This window comes from Bombina bombina, chromosome 3 (genome assembly GCF_027579735.1).
Source record: "Bombina bombina isolate aBomBom1 chromosome 3, aBomBom1.pri, whole genome shotgun sequence".
NCBI classification, from domain to species: Eukaryota; Metazoa; Chordata; class Amphibia; order Anura; family Bombinatoridae; genus Bombina; species Bombina bombina.
Genome location: NC_069501.1, coordinates 657,326,652 through 657,354,035, shown reverse-complemented (window position 1 = coordinate 657,354,035; position 27,384 = coordinate 657,326,652). Strand labels below are relative to the sequence as shown.

The following is a 27,384-nucleotide window of genomic DNA, read 5'->3' as shown; positions in this document are numbered from 1 at the left end:
TAATCAATCGATTTAGCCCAAAAAAAGTCTACAGTCTTAATAAGCCCTTTTTGAAGCCCTTATTTACAATCGTAATAAACATGGCTTACCGGATCCCAGAGGGAAAATGACAGCTTCCAGCATTACATCGTCTTGTTAGAATGTGTCATACCTCAAGCAGCAAGAGACTGCTCACTGTTCCCCCAACTGAAGTTAATTGCTCTCAACAGTCCTGTGTGGAACAGCCATGGATTTTAGTGACGGTTGCTAAAATCATTTTCCTCATACAAACAGAAATCTTCATCTCTTTTCTGTTTCTGAGTAAATAGTACATACCAGCACTATTTCAAAATAACAAACTCTTGATTGAATAATAAAAACTACAGTTAAACACTAAAAAAACTCTAAGCCATCTCCGTGGAGATGTTGCCTGTACAACGGCAAAGAGAATGACTGGGGTAGGCGGAGCCTAGGAGGGATCATGTGACCAGCTTTGCTGGGCTCTTTGCCATTTCCTGTTGGGGAAGAGAATATCCCACAAGTAAGGATGACGCCGTGGACCGGACACACCTATGTTGGAGAAATAACAAACAAAAAATTAGTTGAAAAAACAGTCAAAAATAGGCTGACGATGTTCAGTGTAAAAGAAAAAATGTGTAAATATATGTGAACAGTAGAAAAATAACGTAAAAATATATTACCACCAAGATCAAATACCGGTATGATCTAAAAAAGGGGAAACCAATTGGATAAAAAATAGATAATGTGAAAAAAAGGTTATGTATATTTTATAATAACCAATAAGCCAACTGAATTATCTTGGCTATAATACCTACTAATTCAGTTTTATAACAATAGGATTTTACTCCCATATAGATACAATGATAGGTATAATACAGAGTTTTTTAAATAACAAAAGACAAGTCCCAATAAAAGCAATAAAAAACCGAATAAATCCCAATGCAAACAAATAAAAAGCAAATTTATAAAAATGTCCAAAGTTCCAATTGAAAATGAATCCGGATGCTAGCCAATAGTAGTGGAATAAACCAGGTCTTTAATCCAGATAGTATCCAAAACCTGTGAAATAAATGTAAAATACACTAAACAGTGGGCTTATCAGAAAAAAGTCTATTGGTAATATACTCACCCAAATAGCCTTGGTCCTGGTCGTATATGAGCCTCACAAATCTTTCCAATCGTCTACGCGTTTCGGCCCTTGAAAAAGGCCCAATTCAAGGGCCGAAATGCGTAGACGATTGGAAAGATTTGTGAGACTCATATACGACCAGGACCAAGGCTATTTGGGTGAGTCTATTACCAATAGAAAAAATGTCCAAAGTTCCAATTGAAAATGAATCCGGATGCTAGCCAATAGTAGTGGAATAAACCAGGTCTTTAATCCAGATAGTATCCAAAACCTGTGAAATAAATGTAAAATACACTAAACAGTGGGCTTATCAGAAAAAAGTCTATTGGTAATATACTCACCCAAATAGCCTTGGTCCTGGTCGTATATGAGCCTCACAAATCTTTCCAATCATCTATGCGTTTCGGCCCTTGAAAAAGGCCCAATTCAAGGGCCGAAATGCGTAGACGATTGGAAAGATTTGTGAGACTCATATACGACCAGGACCAAGGCTATTTGGGTGAGTCTATTACCAATAGACTTGTTTCTCATAAGCCCACTGTTTAGTGTATTTTGCATTTATTTCACAGGTTTTGGATACTATCTGGATTAAAGACCTGGTTTATTCCACTACTATTGGCTAGCATCCGGATTCATTTTCAATTGGAACTTTGGACATTTTTATAAATTTGCTTTTTATTTGTTTGCATTGGGATTTATTCGTTTTTTTATTGCTTTTATTGGGACTTGTCTTTTGTTATTGAAAAAACTCTGTATTATACCTATCATTGTATCTATATGGGAGTAAAATCCTATTGTTATAAAACTGAATTAGTAGGTATTATAGCCAAGATAATTCAGTTGGCTTATTGGTTATTATAAAATATACATAACCTTTTTTTCACATTATCTATTTTTTATCCAATTGGTTTCCCCTTTTTTAGATCATACCGGTATTTGATCTTGGTGGTAATATATTTTTACGTTATTTTTCTACTGTGCACATACCAATATTTACACATTTTTTCTTTTACACTGAACATCGTCAGCATATTTTTGACTGTTTTTTCAACTAATTTTTTGATTGTTATTTTTATTGCATAATTTGTGTATTTTACCCACTGTGGGTTTTCACTTTATTGTATACTTGTTTGTATGTGTTTTTTGAAAATAAGATAAACACTCGCACTGTTTCACACTAATTAACACATATTACCACTGGAGAATCCACTGATCCCCTTGATTTTTGATTATTGGATACACCCAATAATACTTAATAACAGAATTTAATAGTTCTGGATTATTCCTTTCAATAATAGATTAGTGTTTTTTGTTAATATTTGTTATTTTTTTCATAAAACCTCAGAGTATGATTGATTTTAATTTCATTGGTTTTAAAATATATGTTTAAAGATTATTATAAGGTCTGATGTATGGTAATAAAGAGAATTTTGTATAATTTTTTATACTTTTTTGAATGAAATCGTATCTATCAGATTATTTCCCACTTAGTAATACACCTAAGAGAATTTAGGTGGTGTTTTAGAAGGAACCTGGTGTTTACCTTAGCCTCTTTAGGCGCTCCTATATACATTCATACATATCTAACTCCTCAGGACCTGATTAGGGGGTTCTTTTATAGTGCAGCAAGTAAACGATTCTAGGCGCTAGTTGTCTACCTATATATTATTTCATTGACAGTGCTTTTGTATCAAAGCACGCCATTCCTGTTTTGCCTCGGTCTGTTCCGCTTGCTATTGAGGCCATTGATGGCAGGCCCCTTCAACCCGCACTCGTTACTCACGAAACTGCTCCGTTGTCCATGGCTGTTGGGGCTCTCCATTTTGAAACCCTCCAGTTCCAGGTGATAAACTCTGCGCATTTTCCGGTTGTTCTGGGTTATCCCTGGCTCCAAAAGCACAATCCCAGTCTCGACTGGCGCAGGTCCGAAATTTTGTTGTGGTACCCGCAAAGTATTTCCACTTGTCTTTGGAAACCAGTTAAAGTCTTGTGCACTTCTTCGGTATCTCAATTGCCAGAGGAGTACCGAGAGTTTCTAGATGTGTTTGACAAGGTGCGTGCCGCTACGTTGCCTCCTCACCGGTCTTACGATTGTGCCATAGACCTGCAACCCGGAGCCATTCCTCCTCTGGGCCGGATGTACCCTCTGTCTGTTGCAGAGAATTGTGCTATGGAGGAGTATGTTGCCGATGCTCTGTCGCGGGGAATCATCCGCAAATCCTGCTCTCCTGCAGGGGCTGGCTTCTTCTTTGTGAAGTAAAAGGGTGGCGAGTTAAGAGCTTGTATCGATTATAGGGGTCTTAATCGTCTTACCATTAAGAATGCTTACCCTATTCCGCTCATTACGGAACTCTTTGACCGCCTCAAGAGAGCTACGGTCTTTACTAAACTTGATTTGAGAGGAGAGTACAATCTCGTTGGGATTAAGGAGGGTCACGAATGGAAAACAGCATTTAACACCAGGCACGGGCATTATGAGTATCTTGTAATGCCCTTTGGCCTATGTAATGCTCCTGCTGTTTTTCAGGAATTTATTAATGATGTCCTACGAGATATGTTGCAACAGTGTGTTGTGGTGTACTTAGACGACATCCTCATACACTCACCCACACTTGAGGCTCATCGTTCTGATGTTACACAGGTTCTTCAGAGACTACGTGAGAACGGCCTGTTTTGTAAACTCCAGAAATGTGAGTTCCATCAGACTCAAGTAACCTTCCTAGGTTATGTTATCTCCGTTGCAGGGTTCTCCATGGATCCTGACAAGTTATCTGCAGTTCTGCAGTGGCCTCGCCCAGTTGGTCTTCAATCTATTCAACGTTTTTTGGGGCTCGCCAATTACTATAGAAAGTTCATTAAAAACTTTTCTTCCTTGGTCAAACCTATCACAGACATGACCCGTAAAGAGAATGATCCACTTCATTGGTCACCTACTGCCATTAAGGCCTTTGATAGTCTTAAGACTGCCTTTGCTGCTGCTCCAGTTCTGGCTCATCCTAACCCTGTCCTGCCTTTCGTTCTTGAGGTTGATGCGTCTGAGACTGGAGTAGGTGCCCTCTTGTCTCAACGTCCTACGTCTGACGGTTCCTTGCATCCGTGTGGTTTCTTCTCTAAGAAATTATCTCCAGTGGAGTGCAATTATGAAATTGGCGACAGGGAATTACTGGCCATAATTTTGGCACTCAAGGAATGGAGGCATCTTCGAGGGTACTAGCGTGCCAGTGCTCATTCTTACTGACCACAAGAATTTAACATCTGAAGCAAAACGTTTGTCGCCCGACAGGCCAGTTGGGTGCTATTTGTGTCTCGGTTTAATTATGTGGTCTCCTACCTGCCTGGTAGTAAGAATGTTAGGGCTGATGACCTCTCTCGACAATTTTCGAGAGTCTGTACCTACTACTGTTATACCTCCTGATCATATTTTTGCTACCATACGTACTAATTTGACTTCTCCCTTGGGGGAGGAGATCCTGGCTGCACAAACCAATGCACCTCCTGAGAAAACTAGTGGTAAGTGTTTTATTCCTGAGATTCTTCGAACTAAACTTTTGCACACTTACCACTATCCTAAAGCCACAGGTCACCCAGGCAAGAACCAAATGATTTGGTCTGTCACTCGACAATTCTGGTGGCCAGGTCTTCGTTCTGATATTGCTGCATATGTTGCCTCCTGCTCAGTTTGTGCACAGAATAAGACTCTGACGTCTTCCTGTGGGTCTTCTTCAACCTATTGCTAATGGTGAGCGTCCTTGGACACATCTTTCCATGGACTTCATTGTCGAGCTCCCTGTTTCCAATGGCAATACTGTTATCCTTATGGTGGTTGACAGTTTTTCTAAAATGTCACATTGCATTCCCTTGATCAAGCTGCCTACCGCTCAGGAGCTTGCTTCGATTTTTGCCCTGGAGATCTTCCGTTTACATGGGTTACCCAAGGAGATAGTGTCAGACCGGGGTAGCCAGTTTGTCTCCAGATTTTGGCGTTCCTTCTGTGCTCAAATGGGGATCCAGCTTTCCATCTCCTCGGCATATCACCCTCAATCCAATGGGGCTGTGGAACGGTCTAATCAAGCTCTGGAACAGTTCCTCCTTTGCTATGTCTCAGATCACCACAATAATTGGTCTGAACTGTTACCTTGGGCAGAGTTTGCTCGTAATAGTGCTATTAATGCTTCCTCCAAGTTATCCCCGTTCATGGAAAATTATGAGTTTCAACCATCCTTGTTGCCCGATTCATTCATGTCTCAGGGTATTCCGGCTTTGGAGGAGCATCTCCGGCAACTCCTTTCCACGTGGGTGCAGATTCAGGATTGCCTTCATCGTTCTACGCAGCGCCAAAAGTTCCAGGCTGATCGTAGGCGTCTGCCTGCACCTTCCTACCAGGTTGGTGAGTGAGTTTGGCTGTCCTCCCGCAACTTGAACCTTTGTGTGCCTTCCAATAAATTGGCTCTCCGTTTTGTTGGTCCTTTTCGAATACTCCGACGGGTTAATCCTGTGGCCTACGCTCTTGATCTTCCTCCTGCTATGCGCATCTCCAATGTTTTTCATGTCTCCCTCTTGAAACCATTGGTTTGTAATCGGTTTACCACTGTGTTGCCTCGTCCCCATCCTATCTTTGTTGACAACCATGAGGAGTATGAGGTCAGCAGCATTATTGACTCTCGTATGTCCAGGGGCCGTGTACAATATTTGGTTCACTGGAGGGGCTACGGTCCGGAGGAGCGCTCTTGGGTTCCCTCCTCTGATGTTCATGCTCCCGCCCTCATCCGTGCCTTCCATGACCGTTTCCCCAATAAGCCTTTTGTCCTCCCGCAGGGGAGGGGTCGTTGAGGAGAGGGTACTATCAGGGTTTTTCCCCTTTGTTTGCCATGTGCTGCTGGCAGACATTTTACTCACCTCTCTTCCTGACTATGGTGCATTGTGGGGGATGCTGCTCATTTCCTACACTTCCTTTTATGGCCAGACTGGTGTGCAACATCCATGTGAGACAGGATGCAGTCTCAGAATTGTGATGTCATCATTTATTATTTAAAGGGCCTCTGTTCAGTATGCTTTGCCTTTGCGTTGTCTCAGACCTGTTTGTGAGAGTTCCTGTGTATTACCTGGCTGCCTGACGTCCTTCCTGGTTCCTGATCCCTGGCTTGTTCCTGACTCTGCTGTTTTCCTTGATCCTGATTCCGGCTCGTCTGACTATTCGCTTTGGCTCCTGACTCGGCTCGTCTGACTACCAGCTCTGGTTTTGACTCCTGGACTTTTTATTATTTTTTGCTATGAATAAAGGTGTGATTATTTTTGCTCTTCTCGTCTCAGTCTGATTCCTGGCACCCTGACACCCAGTTTATATCAGGGTAGTTAAAATCTCCCATAATTACAGCACTGTTATTAGCAGCCGTACTTATTTGTATTAGTAGTTGAGCTTCATCCAGGTCACTAATGTTGGGGGGCTTGTAGCATGTTCCTAGTAATATTTTTTTTAGGATTTTTCCCTCCACTCTTTATTTCCACCCACAGGGTCTCTACATTGTCACCTGTATCAGAAATATCTTCCCTTATTGTAGGTTTAAGGTTAGGTTTAATATACATGCAGATTCCTCCACCCCTTTTATTATTTCTGTCCCATCTAAATAAAGTATACCCCTCTAAGTAAACTGCCCAGTCATGTGAATCATCCCACCAAGTTTCAGTTATACTGATAACATCATAGTCCTCTTATGCAACTAAGAGCGTCAGCTCCCCCATTTTACCTGTCATGCTTCTTGCATTTGTTGTCATACATTTAATTTTCATGTGCTTTCTGCTGATACTTGGTGTGCTTTCTTCCATACTTTCTAATGTGACATTTCTTAAGTCATCTCTTCCTTGAGATATCAAAGGACTGACAGAGTCACAGACTGATACCTCTATTCTATTGTGTTCTAACTGACTCTCCCCCCCCCCTTTGCCTAGTTTAAAAGATTCTCTAAACTTGCTACCATCCTTTCCCCCAACACACCGGCACCCATGTCATTCAGATGCAATCCACCCTTACTTACATTCAGATAAAAGGAGTCACACTGTGATCCTGTCTTCTTGCATTATCAAATGTGTATAAAAAAAATGATACTATCTTACCGGAATCTATGCCATGGAACAGAACACAACCTCTCAAGTTTGACAGTCTTGTTGCATCGCTTCTGACATGGACTTGATTGACAGAAGCAGGCAGTGAAACTCGTCAACACTGATTGCTTAGGAGCTGTTAATACAAGTCTGGATGGGTTTGCAGAAAGGCAAAGAATGACTGGGAGATGAGGGGAGCGGGGGAGGTATTTAAGCCTTTGGCTGGGGCGTCTTTGCCTCCTCCTGGTGGCTAGATTCATTATATCCCACAAGTAAGAAATGAAGCCATGGACTCTCCTCATATTAAGAAGGAAATATAATTTTAAACTTCATTGACTCACTTGATAAATTATTAAATACTGATCTATGGTGAAATGCACTTTTGATCTTGAAAACGCTATAAAGTGTTAATAGTGAATAAATTCATACCTTTGAGAATTTTCCCAATGAAGGATTAATCGCACTGATGCTGCATGCCCCCAACTATCTCCTGTTTGTGGAAAAGGCAAACATAAGAGTTTAATTTTTCTCAATACATTTACATGAACACAAAGAGAAAACATTTTTTGACACTAATGTGCTAAAATCCTACAGTTAAAGGGACATAATACTCATATGCCTGGCTTTCTCACTTTCTCTCTACAAATACACCTCCTTTAATCCTGGGGGACTTCAACATCCCCATTGATAGCCCATCTGCCCCTGCTGCCTCTAAACTTCTCTCACTCACAAACTCCTTTGGTCTCTCACAATCAACCATATTCCCTACTCACCGCCACGGACACTCTATTGATCTAGTATTCTCCTACCTCTGCTCTCTCTCTGATGCCACCTGTCATCCATTTCCCATCTCAGACCACCATCTGCTCACCTTTAAGCTTAATATACAGGCTAAACCTACTTCTCCCCCTTGCCCCCGCAGAAATATGCACACTGTGGATCCTCTACAACTCTTCAACCTTATTCAAAAACACCTCCCCCACACTTCCACAATATCCTGCCCTGACCTTGCTACAACCTACTATAACAATACCCTCTCCTCGGTGCTGGACACTTTCGCTCCTGCCCAAATACGCAAAACCTCACGTCGTCCGCTCCAACCCTGGTACTCTAACCAAAAATGCTCCCGTACTGCTGAACGTGCCTGGAGGAAATCCCGCTCTGAATCAGATTTCCTTCACTGTAAGTTCATTCTTTATTCTTACTCCTCTGCCCTTCACTTAGCCAAGCAAACCTACTTCTCTTCTCTTATATCTACTGACTTCTCAAACCCTAAACGTCTCTTCTCCATTTTCAACTCTCTCCTTTATCCACCTTCACCACCCCCTTCATCTGCCTTTAGTGCTCAAGACCTAGCAGACTACTTTTTCAACAAAACAATTACCATACAAAGTAATATCCCAACACAAGACTGCAACCTTCCATCTCCGCCCCCAGCAACCCCCTAAACCACTCTAAGCACCTTCCCCCTACCACTGAGAATGAAGTGAGTTCCCTATTGTCTTTCTCACACCTCACTACCTGCCCACTTGACCCTATCCCTTCACATCTAATACCTTCTCTGTCTTCTACCCTCACTCCAGCTCTTACTCACATATTCAACCTATCCCTTACTACCGGTTCATTCCCATCTTTCTTCAAACACGCAAAGGTCACCCCCATCCTCAAAAAACCCTCCCTCGACCCCAATTCTCCTGCAAACTACCGCCCCATATCACTGCTTCCGCTAGCTTCAAAAGTCCTGGAAAAACTAGTCTTCGATCGCTTAACCCACTTCTTGTCCTCCAACTCACTGCTTGACCCCTTAAAATCTGGCTTCCGTTCCCAACACTCAACTGACACTGCCCTCACCAAGGTTAATAATGATGATCTCTCTGCTAAAAAAAATGGCCACTACTCAATACTTATCTTACTTGATCTGTTTGCTGCCTTTGACACAGTTGACCATCCCCTTCTCCTACGGACTCTCAGCTCCCTTGGGCTCTCTGACACTGCCCTTTCCTGGATCCACTCATCTCTCTAATAGGTCCTTTTCTGTCTCCTTTGCTGGCGGCGACTCCTCTCCATTGCCTCTGTCTGTTGGAGTACCTCAAGGCTCTGTTCTAGGTCCTCTACTCTTCTCTATTTATACATCCTCACTGGGTAAACTTATCAGTAGCTATGGCTTCAACTACCACCTCTATGCTGATGATACTCAGATCTACCTATCCACCTCTTCACTCTCTCCTTCTGTCCTTTCTCACATCAGTGTCTGCTTATCTGGCATTTATTCTTGGATGGCCTCTCACCACCTAAAAATCAATATGTTCAAGACTGAGCTCCTTCTAATCCCCCCCTCTAATTCTACCCCGGTTCCTAACTTTTCAATCACTGTTGGTGAAACCACTATCTCCCCATCACCAAGTCCGCTGCCTAGGAGTTACACTTGACTCCAATCTGTCCTTCATACCCCACATCCAATTGCTCTCTTCCTCCTGTCCCAACCATCTACGCAATATCTCCAAAATCCGTCCATTTCTGAGTGCTGAAACTACTAAACAGCTAATCCACTCCCTGGTAATCTCCCGACTTGACTACTGTAATAACCTACTAACTGGCCTCCCTCTCTCCCGCCTCTCCCCTCTTCAATCCACCCTAAATGCCTCTGCTAGGCTAATCCACCTCTCCCGACGCTCTGTATCTGCTGCACCTCTCTGCGAGTCCCTTCATTGGCTATCCATCCACTGGCTATCCATCCAAAATTCTCATCCTGACCTACAAAGCCCTTACCAACGCAGTCCCCCCCCCCCCACCTGTCCTCACTCATCAAGAAATATACTCCAGCCCGCCCCCTAAGATCCAACAATGACTTGCTCCTTGCATCTTCTACCATTACCTCCTCCCATGCTAGGCTACAGGACTTCTCTCGTGCGGCACCAACCATCTGGAATGCACTTTCTAGAGCGGTCAGACTCTCCCCTAACCTTTCCTCCTTTAAACGCTCCCTAAAGACCTTTCTGTTCATGGAAGCCTATCTCCAAATCAGTAACAAATGAATTCTACTTGCCTAACTGCTGCCCCATCTAACTCCACACTATCATCATTCTCACCTTTGCAGTTCCCACCTCCTGTTTCTCACCCTCCTACCATCTAGATTGTAAGTTCCCACGGGAACAGGGCCCTCTATTCCCCCTGTATATGTTTGTTAAACTTTGTCTGGTGTCTTTTATATTGTTTTCTACTGTACTTTTATCTTTGTACCCATGGACAGCGCTGCGGAATCTGTTGGCGCTCTATAAATAAAGAATAATAATAATATGTTAAATCACTTGAAAGTGATGCAGCATAATAGTAAAAAGCTGACAGGAAAATATCACCTGAGAAAAAAAAGCAATAGCCAATCAGCATCAGCAGTGCAGAGGTAATGCTATGGCTTTCCTGTGATCTCATGAGATTTCACTAAAATCTCATCAGATTTCATAGACCTTACTTAACAGAATAGGAAAATAACATGACTGTCCCTGCACATGAGAGATGCACGCTCCTGGGACAAGCATTCAGACTGGCTGCTGGGGGGTGTGAATACTTAGGAAACTTGAGGTAAAATATCTTCCTTTTTTACATAGAGATGTTCAGGTGATATTTTCTAGTCAGCTTTTTACAGCTGAGCTGTATCACTTTCAAGTGCTTCAACATTTGGATATCATGTCCCTTGAAACAATAAGGTTAGAAATAACCTACTGTTAAATGTCAGAGGAAGTGGAAAGCACTGATAAATTATTAATGTAAACAGTGAATGTAATTGTCATTTATAAACTGTCTTTGGCAGTCTTTTTTTTTTTTTTTTTTTATTACTGTAGGAAGAAAAAAAAAGGTTTTGGGTCTCCGAATATTAAAGAGAGACATTGTGCTGTAACATTCTCCCAATCTTAATTTGTTCTAAATGACACCAATTCTACCTGATGGAGTGTATTGTTTACACATATCTTTTTAACACTTATTTTGTTACATAAAATTGCTGCTTTTTCCTGTTGAAACCGACTGAAAATGTAAAAAATTAAGTATAAGCTATAAAAAAGCTATGCAAATAAGAGGCAGCAGCAGAAATAAACTTCACAGTGGGGGTGCCCATGCTGTGGCTTGCCTGAGAATGGGCAATGTAAAAGCAAGTCAGCAGATTTGTGCACCCAGTCTTACAAGTCAAAAACCTTTTGTTTTGTTAAAACACTTATGAATGGATCGCTATTTAGCAACCTGTGTGTGCCAATAATGTAAGGTTGTGGGGAATTTGGCCATTTAAAAATAACTGTTAGCGCTGCGGAATCTGTTAGCGCTCTACAAATAACCGATAATAATAACTGTAGCAAACAAGGTTTTATTTTAGAAAGGTTAAACACTGAACCTGTATATTAATTTTTGCATCACTACATAAATGTTTGTATGTCCCTTTAAAGGGATATTAAAGCCAAAATTAAACTTTCATGCTTCAGATTTTATCTTATTTGCTCTGTTCTCTTGCTATTGTTTGTTGAAAAGCATACCTAGGTAGGATCAGGAGCAGCAATGCAATACTGGGAGCTAGCTGCTGATTGGTGGCTGCACATATATGCCTCTTTAATGGCTCACTTGGAGCCTTATATTCAAAACCTCGCTGCTCAGGTGAGACTATCTAAGAAGTCTCATCGGTACAGCAAGCCCCTTAAAAAAACAAAATTTATGCTTACCTGATAAATGTATTTCTCTTGTAGTGTATCCAGTCCACGGATTCATCCATTACTTGTGGGATATTCTTCTTCCCAACAGGAAGCTGCAAGAGGATCACCCACAGCAGAGCTGTCAATATAGCTCCTCCCCTAACTGCCACCTCCCAGTCATTCGACCGAAGACAAGCAAGAGAAAGGAGAAACTATAGGGTGCAGTGGTGACTGTAGTTTAAAAATTAAAAAACACCTGCCTTAAAATGACAGGGCGGGCCGTGGACTGGATACACCACAAGAGAAATAAATTTATCAGGTAAGCATAAATTTTGTTTTCTCTTGTAAGGTGTATCCAGTCCACGGATTCATCCATTACTTGTGGGATACCAATACCAAAGCTATAGGACATGGATGAAGGGAGGGACAAGGCAGGCGCTTAAACGGAAGGCACCACTGCCTGTAAGACCTTTCTCCCAAAAATAGCCTCCGAAGAAGCAAAAGTATCAAATTTGTAGAATTTAGAAAAAGTATGAAGCGAAGACCAAGTCGCCGCCTTACAAATCTGTTCAACAGAAGCCTCATTTTTAAAGGCCCATGTGGAAGCCACCGCTCTAGTGGAATGAGCTGTAATTCTTACAGGAGGCTGCTGGCCAGCAGTCTCATAAGCTAAGCGGATTATACTTCTTAACCAAAAAGAAAGAGAAGTTGCTGAAGCCTTTTGGCCATTCCTCTGTCCAGAGTAGACAACAAACAATGCAGATGTTTGACGAAAATCTTTAGTAGCTTGTAAATAAAACTTTAAAGCACGAACCACGTCAAGATTGTGAAATAGACGTTCCTTCTTTGAAGAAGGATTAGGACACAGTGACGGAACAACAATCTCTTGATTGATATTCTTATTGGATACCACCTTAGGAAGAAACCCAGGTTTGGTACGCAAAACTACCTTATCTGCATGGAAGATCAGATAAGGGGAATCACACTGCAAGGCAGATAATTCTGAAACTCTTCGAGCCGAAGAGATAGCTACCAAGAACAGAACTTTCCAAGATAAAAGCTTGATATCTATGGAATGCAGAGGTTCAAACGGAACCCCTTGAAGAACTTTAAGAACTAAATTTAAACTCCATGGCGGAGCAACAGGTTTAAACACAGGCTTGATTCTAACTAAAGCCTGACAAAACGCCTGAACGTCTGGAACATCCGCCAGACGCTTGTGCAAAAGGACAGAGCAGAAATCTGTCCCTTTAAGGAACTAGCTGACAATCCCTTCTCCAATCCTTCTTGGAGAAAAGACAATATCCTGGGAATCCTGACTTTACTCCATGAGTAACCCTTGGATTCACACCAATGAAGATATTTACACCATATCTTATGATAGATTTTCCTGATGACAGGCTTTCGAGCCTGAATTAAGGTATCAATGACCGACTCGGAAAAACCAAGTTTTGACAAAATCAAGCGTTCAATCTCCAAGCAGTCAGACGCAGAGAAATTAGATTTGGATGTTTGAAGGGACCTTGAAGTAGAAGGTCCTGCCTCAGCGGCAGAGTCCAAGGTGGAAAGAATGACATGTCCACCAGATCTGTGTACCAAGTCCTGCGTGGCCACGCAGGAGCTATCAAAATCACCGAAGCTCTCTCCTGCTTGATCTTAGCAATCAGACGAGGGAGCAGAGGAAACGGTGGAAACACATAAGCCAGCTTGAAAGACCAAGGCGCTGCTAGAGCATCTATCAGCGCTGCCTTGGGATCCCTGGACCTGAACCCGTAACAAGGAAGCTTGGCGTTCTGACGAGACGCCATGAGATCCAGTTCTGGTTTGCCCCAAAGTTGAATCAACTGTGCAAACACCTCCGGATGGAGTTCCCACTCCCCCGGATGAAAAGTCTGTCGACTTAGAAAATCCGCCTCCCAGTTCTCTACTCCTGGGATATGGATAGCTGATAGATGGCAAGAGTGAACCTCTGCCCATAGAATTATTTTTGAAACCTCCAACATTGCTAGGGAACTCCTTGTTCCCCCTTGATGGTTGATGTAAGCTACAGTCGTGATGTTGTCTGACTGAAATCTGATGAACCTGACCGCAGCTAGCTGAGGCCGAGCCTGAAGAACATTGAATATCGCTCTTAGTTCCAGAATGTTTATCGGAAGGAGTGTCTCCTCCTGAGTCCACAAGCCCTGAGCCTTCAGGGAGTTCCAGACTGCACCCCAGCCCAGAAGGCTGGCATCTGTCGTTACTATTGTCCAATCTGGCCTGCGGAAGGTCATACCCTTGGACAGATGGACCCGAGATAACCACCAGAGAAGAGAATCCCTGGTCTCTTGATCCAGATTTAGAGTAGTACACAAATCTGTGTAATCCCCATTCCACTGACTGAGCATGCAGAGTTGCAACGGTCTGAGATGTAGGCGGGCAAACGGCACTATGTCCATTGCCGCTACCATTAAGCCGATTACTTCCATACACTGAGCCACTGAAGGGCGAGAAGTAGAATAAAGAACACGGCAGGAATTTAGAAGTTTTGACAACCTGGCCTCTGTCAGGTAAATCTTCATTTCTACAGAATCTATCAGAGTTCCTAGGAAGGAAACTCTTGTGAGAGGGGATAGAGAACTTTTTTCTTCGTTCACTTTCCACCCATGCGACCTCAGAAATGCCAGAACAATGTCCGTGTGAGACCTGGCAACTTGAAAAGTCGACGCCTGTATCAGAATGTCGTCTGAGTAAGGGGCTACTGCTATAGCCCGCGGCCTTAGGACCGCTAGAAGGGGCCCTAGAACATTTGTAAAGATTCTTGGTGCCATAGCCAACCCGAAGGGAAGAGCCACAAACTGGTAGTGACTGTATTGACCCTCCTGGATCATAGGAAGGATGGTTCGAATAGTCTCCATCTTGAAGGATGGGACTCTGAGAAATTTGTTTAAGATCTTGAGATCTAAGATTGGTCTGAATGTTCCCTCTTTCTTGGGAACAACAAACAGATTTGAATAAAAGCCCTGTCCCTGTTCCTCCTGCGGAACCGGGTGGATCACTCCCATAACTAGGAGGTCTTGAACACAATGTAAGAATGCTTCTCTCTTTATCTGGTTTGCAGATAAAAGTGAGAGATGAAATCTCCCTTTTGGGGGAGAGGTTTTGAATTCCAGAAGATAACCCTTGGACACAATTTCCAATGCCCAGGGATCCTGGACATCTCTTGCCCAAGCCTGGGCGAAGAGAGAGAGTCTGCCCCCTACTAGATCCGTTTCCGGATCGGGGGCTGCTCCTTCATGCTGTCTTAGAGGCAGCAGCAGGCTTCTTGGCCTGTTTCCCCGTGTTCCAAGCCTGGTTAAGTCTCCAGACCGGCTTAGACTGGGGAAAAGTTCCCTCTTGTTTTGTGTTAGAGGAAGTTGAAGCTGCGCCACTCTTGAAGTTTAGAAAGGGCCGAAAACTAGACTGTTTGGTCCTTAAATTGTTGGACCTGTCTTGAGGAAGGGCGTGACCTTTTCCTCCAGTGATGTCAGAAATGATCTCCTTCAGTCCAGGCCCGAATAGGATCTGTCCTTTGAAGGGAATGTTGAGAAGTTTAGACTTTGAAGTCAAGTCAGCTGACCAGGATTTAAGTCATAGCGCCCTACGCGCCTGAATAGCAAAACCTGATTTTTTAGCCGTTAGCTTGGTTAAATGAACAGGCTAGCTTAAGGGCCCTAAGCTTGTCAATAATATCTTCCAACGGGGTTTCAACCTGTAGAGCCTCCTCTAGGGACTCAAACCAGAAAGCCGCGGCAGCAGTGACTGGGGCAATGCATGCAAGAGGCTGGAGAATAAAACCTTGTTGAATAAAATTTTTCTTAAGGTAACCCTCTAATTTTTTATCCATTGGATCTAGAAAAGCACAACTGTCCTCAACAGGGATAGTGGTACACTTAGCTAGAGTAGAAACTGCTCCCTCCACCTTAGGGACCATCTGCCATAAGTCCCGTGTAGCGGCGTCTATAGGAAACATCTTTTTATGTTGAAATATTTTTATTCAAGAAAATTTTTACAGATACAATAAATCAATGATTGAACTTTCCAATGGTCAAAGGTCATTCAAATAACAATAAAGATATTACTCCAAAAATACACGTTATGTCCCGCTGATTCAACTTTGTAACAGAACATTCGATAAAATCAATATAGATACCACAAACAACATTTCGTCTGGCCTAGTCCGTGTCCGCCCCCCCCCCCTTCTTCTGGAAGCCTCATGATAATGTATAAAAGGTTCCCACTGTAGTAGGAATGTTTTTTTATCGTTTAGAAATTCTGCTGAGGCACTTGTTTTATCAAAGTGGTATATCAACTTTTTTTTTATCTGTGCAAAGCTCGGGGGGATTCCCTTCCAAAATTGGGCTATGCCTAACCGAACTATTGTGCATATCCATCCTCCCAATTTGTTATTGTGTCTAGAGAGCCCTGGTATCGGGAAGTGGAGTAAAGCTTGTTCCATAGTTAGCTGTATTGTTTTATCAAAGATCTCACTCATGAGAGCTGAAGTTTGATCCCATATCTCTTTAACATATCTACATTCCCACCACATATGTGGGTATGTCCCAAGCTCCCCGCATCCTCTATAACAAAACTTGGTTGATGGGTCACCTCCTCCTGATCTAGTCGGGAATAAGTACCATCTAAAGGCTACTTTAATGAAATTTTCTTTAAGGGTTGCGTTTTGTGTAAAAGCTAATCCACGACTGAGTGTTTCTCTCCAAGTCTCAACTGACCAGGTTCTTCCTGTATCATTTTCCCATTTTATCATTAAGGGGGGTTTGCTGTTTGAGGGTGGGTTGTTAAATAAAGTGTATAAAGTTGAAATTCCACTTCTAATGTGGTGATCAGCCAGGCAGAGCCTTTCTAGCGTAGTGGTTACAGGGGCTCTTTCATTCCCCATTATTTGATATACTCTGGATTTTAGTTGTAGATAATGGTACCAGATATTTCTATCTCCTATGTCTAGGTCTTGATATTGTGTGTAAGATATCATTCTACCCTCTTTAAATACATCTGCAATCCTATAAAGTCCTTTATTGTGCCATTTCTGTTGTACAGTGCGGTCAACTGAGGAGGTTTGGGTTATTAGTGGTGTGATTGCTGATTTGTTATTTAGCAAGGGGAATTTAGCATTCAGTATCTTCCATATGTGTAGGGTGTGTTGTATTGCTATAAATTCATTTTTTTTGTGCGGGGTAGGGGTGTCAGGGGTCCATAATAGGTGCGAGAGTGGTGTAATGTTCATAACGGCAAATTCGATATTTAACCATTGTGAGTTGTTTTTAGTTTTGAACCAGTGTAAAGTTTGAGCTATGCGGGCCGAATAGTAGTATGGGATTAGGTTCGGGAGTCCCACTCCTCCTATCTTTTTGGGAGAGCACATGAGTGTTTTGTTGATTCTGGCTCGTTTACCTTGCCACACAAATCGTAATATGTCTTTTTGAAGCTTATGTAGGTCTGAGAGAGGGAGGGTGATGGGTAGGGAGCGAAATAAGTATAATAATTTAGGTAAGAGGGACATCTTGACCGAGATAATTCTACCGTAAAGGGAAATTTTGAGTTTCATCCATTTGGTTATAAGAGCTCTGATTGTCTTAAACATGGGGAGATAATTTATATGAAAGAGGGAGTGAATGTTGCTAGAGAGATGAATTCCCAGATATTTAATGGATTTTTTAGGCCATCTAAATGAGAAGTTTAGCTCTATTAATTTTTTAGTATGGGCGGGGATTCCAACCCCCAGGGCTTCACATTTTTCCCCATTAATTTTATATCCCGATAGGGTCCCAAATTGTTGAATTATTTGATATACTAATGGGAGGGATAATAGTGGTTTTGTTAATGTCAATATCACGTCGTCCGCGAATAGAGATATCTTGTGTTCTAAGTGTCCCACCTCAATTCCTGTTATGTCCCTGTTATCTCTGATTTTGATGGCCAATGGTTCGATGCTTAAAGCGAATAAGAGTGGGGATAATGGGCATCCTTGTCTGGTTCCGTTGTTAATATGTATTGGTGAAGATTGATAGCCTGATAATTTAACAAATGCTGTCGGGGAGGAGTATAATGATTTGATAGCCTTTCGGAACTCCCCCTTAATGCCTACCTTTTCGAGTACTGCGAACATAAAACCCCAATCAACTCTATCGAATGCCTTCTCTGCATCCAGGGATAGAAACAGAGAAGGCATCCGTCTAACAGTGGCCACATTAATAAGGTCTATAATTTTCCTTGTGTTATCTGGGGCTTCCCTTTGAGAAATAAAGCCTACTTGATCTGGGTGGATTAATTTAATAAGGAGTGGGTTTAAACGATTTGCTAATATTTTGGTAAATAACTTGATGTCCTGATTGATCAGGGAAATGGGCCTATAATTTTGGCAATGACATTTATTCTTTCCTGGTTTTGGGATCACTGAAATTCTGGCCATCAACATTTCTTTTGGTATTTCCTTGCCCTGCATCATAGCGTTGAAAACTTTGACTAACTGTGGAACTAGTAATGGTTGTAGGGTTTTGTAGAAGATGCCAGGGTATCCATCAGGGCCCGGGGCTTTAGAACCTTTTAGATTTTTAATACTAAGTTTTATTTCTTCTTGTGTTATGGGGTGATTTAAGGAGTTTAATTCCTCCTCTGTTAGCGATGGCATTTTACTATCTCCGAGAAACGAGAGTAAATCTGGGGTTCTATTTTTGTCTTTATGTGGATTAGGGATGTTATACAGTTTAGTATAGTAGTCTGCAAATAAGTTGGCGATATCTTGTGGGTCATTAGTGGTCTTGTTATCTGGGGATTGTATTTGTGGGACAGTTGTGGTCCTGACAATTTCCTTCAATTTGTTTGCTAACATTCGGTCAGGTTTGTTCCCGTAAATATAGTATTGTGTGTCAACAACTTTTATTGATCTGGCTGCCTCCGAATTTAAGAGTGAATCTAGTTCTGTGTTTTTGGCTTTAAGCTCGGTTATTAGTGTTCGTGAAGGATTGTGTCCAAGTTGTGACCTAAGTCTATTCGTCTCTACTTTTAAACTTAGCAGTTTGGCCTCCCTTTGCTTATTTTGTTTGCTAGATTCGGATATGAGTAGGCCCCGTGTGAAGGCTTTCAGTGCCCCCCATTCTAGGGCTGGATTGTCGGTGGAGATATTGTTAATTTCGATAAATTCAGCAATTTGTTGCTTAATCGTGTCTAAGGTTGGGCCTTCTTTAAGTAATGATGCATTAAGTGACCAGGATTTCACTCTTTGTGGGTTAATTAGTCCCGCGCCAATGTGGTTTCCACTATAGAGTGGTCTGACCATGAGCAGTTAGTAATGGCTGTATTGACTATTAGGGGGACTAGGATTTGGCTTACAAATATGTAATCTAGTCTAGATTGTGATGCGTGCATGGGGGAATAATATGTGTAGTCGTGTACCCCTTGATTCATAGCGCGCCAGCTATCTGTCAAGTTGTGATCTAGGGTGAAGTCAAGTAATATTCTACTAGATTTTATGGTTGTGTTAGTGGTAGGGGATGCTTGTGTAGATCTATCAATTTTATCATTCATGGTAAGGTTAAAGTCACCCCCTATTATAGTTTTATTTTTTCCACAATGTTAATTGTTTGCTGAGCTTAGAGATAAAGTTGGACTGCAGCTCGTTAGGAGCATATACATTCACCAATAGAATTGGGGTATTATGGATTGAGCCTTGTATTATGATATATCTGCCTTCTTTATCCCTTATTATAGATTCCTCATGAAAATTTAGGGAAGAGTGGATGAGCACTGAGACTCCGCATTTCTTTTTCGGACCTATGGCGTGAAATTGTGTGGGGTATACCTTATCCCAATATTTAGGAGTGAACTTAGGTGTAAAGTGTGTTTCCTGTAGCATCACAATCTTGGCATTTAGGGCTTTATATTCTAGGATTGCCTTTTTTCTTTTGATGTCTGAGTTTAAACCCCTAACATTGTGTGAAATGATTTTTATAGACATGGTGTTTGTTTAGAGGAAGCTTTCTTATTGCGATACCTTAATATCCCTAGAAGTAGAATCAGGATTTCTATCTTCTAAGGGGGGGCTCCCCGGACCAGGCCAAACTTGATTCCCATAGCTGAAAAGCAAAATAAACCTTCATGGAAGATAAGAAGCAAGTATAATGTTATAGATATCTTATCAACAGTTAGTGTCTTTGGAGTGACAGGTGCATAAACCATCTCATAGGTAGTAACCAAAAAAAAGATGACCAATGATATAATAATAAAACATTAGAAATCAACATTGGAAATAATAGAATATAAGTGAATTGAAAAAACAATAACATTTAAGCAGCATCAGAGCCTGAACCTGAATTTAGCTCGATTTGAGTATGGGGTTAAAGAGATCGGAGGGGGGTTAAGGCGGGGTATTGGGATGAATGAGGGAGGATGAGGATGGGGGGGGGGGGGGGAGATCCTAAGATTGCACTAAACTGGAATGAGCACTAGTAACCCCTTTTAACTGGGGATACGGGAAGTATAACTTAAGTAACCCTTTAAAAGGCTAGGTGTGTCTCAATCTGTCTACCAGGCTAAAAACTTTAAGGCACTAGAGGTTGGTTAGGGTTGGTAGGTAGTTAGTGCTTATGTGGTATCTCTCAGGGGTAAGGGTTATATAATGAGTATGTCGCCTGGGTACTTGAATTTAAATGTAACTATGTAGAAGAAAGGGAACACACAGAAATATTAAACTTCAACAAAGGGAGGAAAAAAGAAAGACAACATATCAATCAGCATTGGGCATAGCCCAACTCAGTGAAACAGTCACAGCCGGAAGTGAGTTAGTCTTATAGTGCTCAATGTATATTGATCTACTTAGCTCTCAAGACAAAGTATTCTCAGTATCTTCAGATTCCGCATCCCCAGATTCTTGTCTGGGATCAATTCTTTGTTTCTTTGCTTTGCCATTTCTTCCCACTGGGGTCCATTCCTTCTGGAAAGATTTTCTTGGTGGTGATGACCCAGTAGGTGTGGATGGTATATCAGCTTGGATTTGAAGGCGGTGAAGCAGAGCCTTCCCTTCTTCTAGGGTATTGCAGCTATAGCTTCCATTCTGATATGAAAAAACCAGTCTGAAAGGAAAATTCCACCTATATTTTATGTGTTCCTTCGTTAGGGCTGCAGTGATTGGTTTCATATCTCTTCTTTTTCGAAGTGTGATTGGAGTTAGGTCTGTGAAGATTTGTATGTTGTGTCCTTCAAACTCTATGCATTTTTTATCTCTGGATGCTTTCAATATTCTTTCTTTGGCATGAAAATAATGCATTTTTAGAATTATGTCTCTGTTTGTGTTTTGTTGCAGTCTTGTGAGGGCCCTGTGGACCCTGTCCATTAGGAGAGATGTTGGATCAATATCCGGGACTAGTTGCGTGAACAACTCGGTGATGGTTTCTTTTAGATTTTTGTAAGTCTCTGGGAGGTTCCGGATTCTCAGATTAGACCTCCTAGATCTATTTTCTAGATCTTCTATTTGATCTTCAAGCCTGCTAATGTATGCTGAATTATCTTGGATGGAGTCTCTCAATATAGGAATTTCCTCAGTTACATTATCTAACTTCTCCTCTAATTCTGCCGTTCTCTCCCCTATTTCCCTGAGATCTTGTTTTATTTCAGATAGGGCCGTCTTGAATTCCTCATGGAATAGAGACTTGATCTGTTGCAGAAGTTCTTTGTTAGGTTCATCTGTTCTGGTTTCTTCAGATACTCCAGGGCTCTGTGACTGTGGGCTAGTAGCAGAGTTAGGAATGCTTTTATCCAGACTTTTGTGCTTAGATTGTGATCTAGAAAGGCACTCCTTCACAGTTTGTGATTTATTTTTCATCTTAGAACTGTTAGGAAGTGGGAAGAGAAATCTTGTATGCAGGCTTCCTTGTGGAGCAGCTTCGATAGGTGATATTTAAGCCAATTCAATCTTAGGATCTCTATGTCAGGGGTTTTTATTCATAACTTGTATTACCCCATACTCTGTAGATATTTATGTTCAAAGTTCAGGCATCTTAGCTATCTCATGTCTCATCGATTTCACATGAAGCTTGTAGAAGGAGGGGTATGATGCTAGGGTGATGTCTCTCTTGTCCAATGACTAGTAGACTCCTGTTAATCCTCAACAATTATTCCCAGGCAGACCGCGTTGTTTACAGCAACCTAGGTAGAGGATTTGGTCTTGTTGGAGTCTTGTAAGGAGACTATTTAGGAGAGTTTGGATTAATACTCACATTGTTATGAGTTATTAAAGGATGTTATGCTTTCTGTGTCCCAGTGGTTGTCACGCTTCTATATTCACCAGGTGTAGTGTGTATGGTGAGCAATAGGAGTCCTGGGGAAAGTCCCCTATTGTCGGCAATGACTGAAGCGTATTGCTAGTATCTTTAAAGTGGCAGGGCCCAATGTATCTAAGGGTGGTCAGTAATATGGTGCATTCAGGCCCGTGCTGTGAGTCTATGTGCCTGGTATCTCTTGCAATAGGTGTAGTCTGTAATAGATTAGTCAGAGGGTTTAGTGTTTGTGCTTACCCCTATCAGAGTTCCAGATGCTGTTGTCGGCCTCTTGAATTAGGCCTCTCAGTTGGGCCCACTTTGGCGTGTCTGCAGATGGGTAAGATGGCGGGTTTTCGCGCCACAGTCTCTCACGATCTCTGACTTGTGGTAATCGACTTGGTTGTTGTCTGCTTTTTATTCCTCTGATGGTAGTGATCTTGTTGGTAGCCGCAGCTAAGATCTTGACTGCTGAGCCGTGAGAGACCGCGTGTGCGCCCACGCCTATTGCTTGTTGGTAAGCCTCGGTATTTTGGTATCTCTGAGCCGGAGTGTTCACTCCTTCTTGAGTCCTGGGATCTTCAATGTCCCTCCGGAGCGGAGCCCCGACCCTCCGGAGTGGCACAGTGATGTGATTTCTGTGAGATGCGAGATTCTTTTTGGCAGCGCTTGTTTCCGGCATTAAAAGTGGTATGTCTTCACCTCAGGTTTCTAGCTGATGCCTCTGGGGGTTCGTATGTCAAGGGTGGCTGCTTGTGATTTCCCCTTTTATTTTTCTCCGTGTTTGGGGTCTACCACGGGTTCCGGAGCAGGCCGCAGCCGCGGTCTTTCCTGATTTTCTTCCGGTACTGATGTTCCGGCCCCCGGTGGTCTCGCCCAAATTCTTTCAAAGTTTGTGCTAAGGGGATTTAATACCTTTTATAGTGCCTATGAATTGAAGTTAGGGTTTTTGCACTCGAAAATAACAGCTTTTTATCCACTTTTTAGTGATTTATGTGCGGAGCTGCCTTAATCTGCTTCCTCTCCTCTTGCTGGCAAACTCCGCCTCCCCAGGAAACATCTTTTTAAAAACAGGAGGGGGAGAGAATGGTACACCTGGTCTATCCCATTCCTTAGTAATAATTTCAGAAAACCTTTTAGGGATTGGAAAAACATCAGTGTAAGTAGGTACTGCATAGTATTTATCCAATCTACATAATTTCTCTGGGACTACAATAGTGTCACAGTCGTCCAGAGTTGCTAAAACCTCCCTGAGCAATACGCGGAGGTGTTCAAGCTTAAATTTAAATGTAGACATATCAGAATCAGATTGAAGTATCTTCCCTGAATCAGAAAAATCACCCACAGATTGAAGATCCCCTGCTTCAGCTTCATTATATTGTGAGGGTGTATCAGAGATAGCTACTAAAGCGTCAGAGAGCTCTGTATTTATTCTAGTCCCAGAGCTGTCTCACTTTCCTTGCAATCCTGGCAGTTTAGATAATACCTCTGTAAGGGTATGATTCATAACTGCCGCCATGTCTTGCAAGGTATACGCAATGGGCGCGCTAGATGTACTTGGTGTCCCCTGAGCGGGATTGATAGGATCTGACACGTGGGGAGAGTTAGACGGCATAACTTCCTCCTTGTCAATTTCTTCTGGTGATAATTTTTTTAAAGCCAGAATATGGTCTTTGTAATCTATAGTAAAATCAGTGCATTTGGTACACATTCTAAGAGGGGGTTCCACAATGGCTTCAAAACATAATGAACAATGAGTTTCCTCTATGTCAGACATGTTTAAACAGACTAGTAATGAGACCAGCAAGCTTGGAAAACACTTTAATAACTGTGAACAATCAAAAAATAAAAATGGTACTGTGCCTTTAAGAGAAAAAAAACAATTACAGAAACTGCTAAAACAGTGAAAAAAGCAGTAAATCTTACAAAATGTTTACAGTGTGTATAATAGGCTGAAAAAGCATTGCACCCACTTGCAAATGGATGATTAACCCCTTAGTTTCAAAACCGGATCAAAAAAACGATATAAACGTTTTTAAACAGTCACAACAAACTGCCACAGCTCTACTGTGGCCCTACCTGCCCATACAACGACTTTGGAAGGCACAAAAACCCCTTAGAGAGGTCCTATATGTTCAGGGGACTCCTTCAGGGAAGCTGGATGTCTCAAGCTGCAAAAACTAATGAAAAATAGGCCCCTCCCAACCTGTACTCACAGTGAGAGGGCCTTAAAAAACTATCCCTAGGCAAAATCTAGTCAGCCATGTGGAAAAACTGGGCCCCAGAATAAAGTTTTATCACCAATATGAAATAAACGTTTATACACCTCAAGCAAACGTTATATCTATTCAGTAATGTGAGTAAATAATAAAAATATTACCCTTTACAGCAAGCATGATACCAGTCGTTATTAAATCACTGTAATCAGGCTTACCTTAAATAAATCCGGTATTGTCAGCATTTTCTAGCTTATTATTTCTCTAGAAAAATTTAAAACTACACATACCTCAGAGCAGGAGACCCTGCACGCTATTCCCCCAGCTGAAGTTACCCATCTCTTCAGTTATGTGTGAGAACATCAATGGATCTTAGTTACAACCTGCTAAGATCATCAAAGACCACAGGCAGACTCTTCTTCAACTTTCTGCCTGAGGCTAAAATAGTACAACTCCGGTACCATTTGAAAATAACAAACTTTTGATTGAAGATAAACTACATTAATGCACCACATCTCTCTAACTGCTTCCCTTGTCAAGAGCTGTAAGAGAATGACTGGGAGGTGGCAGTTAGGGGAGGAGCTATATAGACAGCTCTGCTGTGGGTGATCCTCTTGCAGCTTCCTGTTGGGAAGGAGAATATCCCACAAGTAATGGATGAATCCGTGGACTGGATACACCTTACAAGAGAAAAAATAATTAGAAACACAATTTTAATCTTGAGAAATGTTTATGTTGCTATGTAGTGCTCTTTATGTGAAACCGAGACTCCTACATTACAATACAGGGTCTAAAAAAAATCCCAAAGATTTTGCATGATTTCTCTCCATGCTGGGGAGGTTTTGAATATCAGGCCCTAGATGTGTTCAGCTAGCTCCTAGTAGTGTATTGCTGCTCATTCAACAAAAGATACAAAGAGAATTAAGCAAATTTTATAATAGAAAAACTGGGAAGTTGTTTAAAACTGTATACTCTATCTTAATTATGAAAGAAACTATTTGGGTTTCATGTCCCTTTATTTAGCACATGGAGTTACTGATGGAGTGGCGTCTCCCAAACAACCAAAATATTTATTAACTCTTACCAAAAGATCCCAGCTTCACAGAATTCTTAAATAATCTAAAACAGAGTGCTGTTGTGCAGCATGGACGCTGCTAAAACATAATTTATGTAAGAACTTACCTGATAAATTCATTTCTTTCATATTAGCAAGAGTCCATGAGCTAGTGACGTATGGGATATACATTCCTACCAGGAGGGGCAAAGTTTCCCAAACCTCAAAATGCCTATAAATACACCCCTCACCACACCCACAATTCAGTTTAACGAATAGCCAAGAAGTGGGGTGATAAGAAAAAAAGTGCGAAAGCATATAAAATAAGGAATTGGAATAATTGTGCTTTATACAAAAAAAATCATAACCACCACAAAAAAGGGCGGGCCTCATGGACTCTTGCTAATATGAAAGAAATGAATTTATCAGGTAAGTTCTAACATAAATTATGTTTTCTTTCATGTAATTAGCAAGAGTCCATGAGCTAGTGACGTATGGGATAATGATTACCCAAGATGTGGATCTTTCCATGCAAGAGTCACTAGAGAGGGAGGGATAAAATAAAGACAGCCAATTCCTGCTGAAAATAATCCACACCCAAAATAAAGTTTAATGAAAAAAAGAAACAGAAGATTCAAACTGAAACCGCTGCCTGAAGTACTTTTCTACCAAAAACTGCTTCAGAAGAAGAAAATACATCAAAATGGTAGAATTTAGTAAAAGTATGCAAAGAGGACCAAGTTGCTGCTTTGCAAATCTGATCAATCGAAGCTTCATTCCTAAACGCCCAGGAAGTAGAAACTGACCTAGTAGAATGAGCTGTAATCCTTTGAGGCGGAGTTTTACCCGACTCGACATAGGCATGATGAATTAAAGATTTCAACCAAGATGCCAAAGAAATGGCAGAAGCTTTCTGGCCTTTTCTAGAACCGGAAAAGATAACAAATAGACTAGAAGTCTTTCGGAAAGACTTAGTAGCTTCAACATAATATTTCAAAGCTCTAACAACATCCAAAGAATGCAACGATTTCTCCTTAGAATTCTTAGGATTAGGACATAATGAAGGAACCACAATTTCCCTAATAATGTTGTTGGAATTCACAACTTTAGGTAAAAATTCAAAAGAAGTTCGCAACACCGCCTTATCCTGATGAAAAATCAGAAAAGGAGACTCACAAGAAAGAGCAGATAATTCAGAGACTCTTCTGGCAGAAGAGATCGCCAAAAGGAACAAAACTTTCCAAGAAAGTAATTTAATGTCCAATGAATGCATAGGTTCAAACGGAGGAGCTTGAAGAGCCCTCAGAACCAAATTCAAACTCCAAGGAGGAGAAATTGATTTAATGACAGATTTTATACGAACCAAAGCTTGTACAAAACAATGAATATCAGGAAGATTAGCAATCTTTCTGTGAAAAAGAACAGAAAGAGCAGAGATTTGTCCTTTCAAAGAACTTGCAGATAAACCTTTATCTAAACCATCCTGAAGAAACTGTAAAATTCTCGGAATTCTAAAAGAATGCCAAGAAAAATGATGAGAAAGACACCAAGAAATATAAGTCTTCCAGACTCTATAATATATCTCTCTGGATACAGATTTACGAGCCTGTAACATAGTAGTAATCACAGAGTCAGAGAAACCTCTCTGACCAAGAATCAAGCGTTCAATCTCCATACCTTTAAATTTAAGGATTTGAGATCCTGATGGAAAAAAGGACCTTGCGACAGAAGGTCTGGTCTTAGCTGAAGAGTCCACGGATGGCAAGAGGCCATCCGGACAAGATCCGCATACCAAAACCTGTGAGGCCATGCCGGAGCTACCAGCAGAACAAACGAGCATTCCTTCAGAATCTTGGAGATTACTCTTGGAAGAAGAACTAGAGGCGGAAAGATATAGGCAGGATGATACTTCCAAGGAAGTGAT

The 27,384-nt window shown here is 41.6% G+C and overlaps 1 protein-coding gene across 2 annotated transcripts in view; it reads right to left on the bottom strand.

Annotated features, from left to right (window-relative positions):
- Positions 1-27,384, bottom strand: part of RAD51C (RAD51 paralog C) — a 233,238-nt gene that overhangs the window by 56,081 nt on the left and 149,773 nt on the right. The window contains exon 7 of one of the 2 annotated variants that reach the window (XM_053707381.1): positions 7,658-7,718. The exons of the other annotated variant lie outside the window; for it this stretch is intronic. Within the exon in view, the coding sequence (XP_053563356.1) occupies positions 7,658-7,718 (61 nt within the window). The remainder of the gene's footprint in view (positions 1-7,657; positions 7,719-27,384) is intronic. 2 annotated transcript variants of the gene reach the window in all.